This window comes from Solanum tuberosum, unplaced genomic scaffold (genome assembly GCF_000226075.1).
Source record: "Solanum tuberosum cultivar DM 1-3 516 R44 unplaced genomic scaffold, SolTub_3.0 scf00188, whole genome shotgun sequence".
Taxonomy (NCBI): domain Eukaryota; kingdom Viridiplantae; phylum Streptophyta; class Magnoliopsida; order Solanales; family Solanaceae; genus Solanum; species Solanum tuberosum.
This window is the reverse complement of record NW_006239119.1, coordinates 1,005,713-1,008,192: the sequence shown is the minus strand read 5'-3', so window position 1 is coordinate 1,008,192 and position 2,480 is coordinate 1,005,713. Positions and strand designations below refer to the sequence as shown.

The 2,480-nt window shown below is 37.2% G+C and overlaps 1 protein-coding gene across 1 annotated transcript in view; it reads left to right on the top strand.

The window, feature by feature from the left end:
* LOC102586405 (DEAD-box ATP-dependent RNA helicase 3, chloroplastic) overlaps nt 1-2,081 on the top strand; it is a 10,371-nt gene extending 8,290 nt beyond the window's left edge. Inside the window, exon 10 of the mRNA XM_006355213.2 lies at nt 1,431-2,081. Coding sequence (XP_006355275.1) covers nt 1,431-1,509 — 79 coding nt within the window. The 3' untranslated portion in view covers nt 1,510-2,081. The remainder of the gene's footprint in view (nt 1-1,430) is intronic.
* Nucleotides 2,082-2,480: the final 399 nt, after the last annotated feature.

The window sequence follows — 2,480 nt, the reverse complement described above, 5'->3', positions numbered from 1 at the left end:
CCCCCCCCCCCCCCCCCCCCCCCCCCCTCTCTGCGGCTCCTCTATTGTTTCTCATTGGAACAGATACTGCTTCTACTGAAGCTTGGCAAGCATTTTAATTGCCCTGTTTTTTCTAATCGTAGTGAGCCACAACCCAGTCCTTCACTTATATTATTATATGTTCTTGCTACTTAATGACATAAATAGTTCACTCTTTAATTTGGGATAGACTTATTTTGGTCCTTTATATATAACATTGGGATTATCTTTGCACGAAGTGGACACTCTTGGTACAAGGTCAGAGAGAAAGCCATTCACTAATGGAAAAGCTGCTAACTAATGTTAAAAGCTAATGAAGTAGGGTAACATAAAGAGTTAGAGAATCGTTAAATATCATGACTATTGAAGAGTTTAAAATTCCATTCAGAAGTGTCTCTGGTCTTATTTTCTTCATCTATATCAAATCTGACATTCTTGAGGTGCATCCAATCTTTTTTCTTCCCTCTTGGTCTTGTTTTCAGAAAAAATTCTAAGTACAGAACTGTTCTTGAAGATTGGCTCAATTTCCTTCCCAACAAGATTATGTGCTAAGGATTTAGCTTTACAGAGACTCAATCTGATTTCCAACTTTGACACTTCTTTTTCGGCCTCTTAACCATTGAGAAGGACTGCTCTCAGTTGCTATCACGATCACCCTTCTGATAGGAATTGCAAAGAAGAACGTACTTGTGAAAAGTTTGACACAAGTGAATGAAGGCATTGATGCTGGGCACTGTGAAGAACAGAACTTGAAGCAAGCGCCGTTTCTAATCTATATCTGCCCAGTACATAATTTAAAAGAAAAAAGAAAAGACTAGAAGTCTGATTTGTTACTCGGACAATGGCAATGGATTTGTGTCCTTCAACAGTTGAGAGAACAAACCATTTGCTTTCAGTAGAGAAGAGGAACATAATTAATTGCTAGTCACTTATCTATTAGCTGGTAAGCAAATTCTCTACAGTTGATACTTGCAAAGGCCTTGTTTCAAGGTGCGTACCCAAGGGTGTGGCCTAGTGGTCATTGAAGTGAGTTGAGCATCATGAGGTCTCAGGTTCAAATCCCAGTAGAGACAAAACAATAGGTGATTTCTCCCCATCTGTTCTAGCCTCGGTACCTGTTGCTGGTGGGAGGTGGCAGGTATTCCCTGGTCCGGACACTACATTTATAAAAACAATAGGTCTTGTTTCTATGCAAGAAATCACTGTTAAGCTCTTTCTGTTAGTTCCATTACTGCTGTTAGGTTTTTACGGTACTAGTTGGCTTTTCTGTCAATAAATGCTAGTGAAGATGGACTATTTATGTCCAATGTTATTTGTAAAGGGCCAAAATAACCCTTCCCCTATACTTTACGGGTTTTTTTTTCTCACATTCGTCACCTGTAACATGCTATATTTTTTGGTTTCTATTGCAGAAGCTTTGGTGGTGCATGTTTCAATTGTGGGCGCAGTGGTCACCGAGCATCTGAATGCCCTAACAAAAGGGACTACTAGGTCTATAGGTTGCCTCATCATCCTTGGTGCAGTAATTGTATGTGGGTGACAATTTCTGCCATCCCTGAACATCTCATTGTATGCACTATTTCCTGTCAAAGCCAGCAGTGAAGATAAAGGAGTTTTGAGTATATGTGATACATATGAGCAACAGCAAGATCCTAGACTGTTCCCTCCAGAAAGCACCATCCCCTCAAAGCTTCACATGGCCCTACCGATGATTAATTGATTTTCTGTTTCTGAAGCATGTAATCAGTTGCCAGTTATTTTCTCTTAGTTTATTGATGTTGTAGGTAAAGTAGGGTAAGATATATCAACTTTCAGTATAAATATGTCAGACTGCAGTGTCTTCCAATTTATATCTCATCTTTGAGAAACAGGTGCAGCTTTTGGTTCGGGCTAGTCGAATATGCTCTATTTTTGTAATTTGTAAGCAAGGTTCAGAGTAATACTTGTGGTACCACTAAATTCTGCATACTCATTGTCCCAAGCTTGTTGCATTTGGCTTTATCTAGCTAACAATATGGAAGTGACAATACTAAAGTGCCTCGGGGTATCCCAGTTTATTATTACTTGTCTCTCCGTGCATGCATATTGTTTCATTCTTCTAAATTACTACTTCATCTCCTAATTATTTGTCCATTTTTTAATTGGCACACCTATTAAGAAAATAATTATTGACATAGTAAGTTTACCATTTTACCCCTATTAATTATGAAGTGAGTGAATTAAAAACTTAAGATTTCAAAAATTTCTACCTTTTTCAAAGTAATTAATTGAGAACATAATAGGTAAAAAGAAAATTGTCCTTTCTTGATTTGTTAAAATGGACAAGTAATTAGGGATAGGATAACTAAAAAAGAAAATGTGGACAAGTAATTAGGGACAGAGGGAGTATTTTATTAATGGAAAATGGTCAAAAATATTTTTAAACTATGAAATTAACTAAAATGTCTTTAGTTAAATAGTTT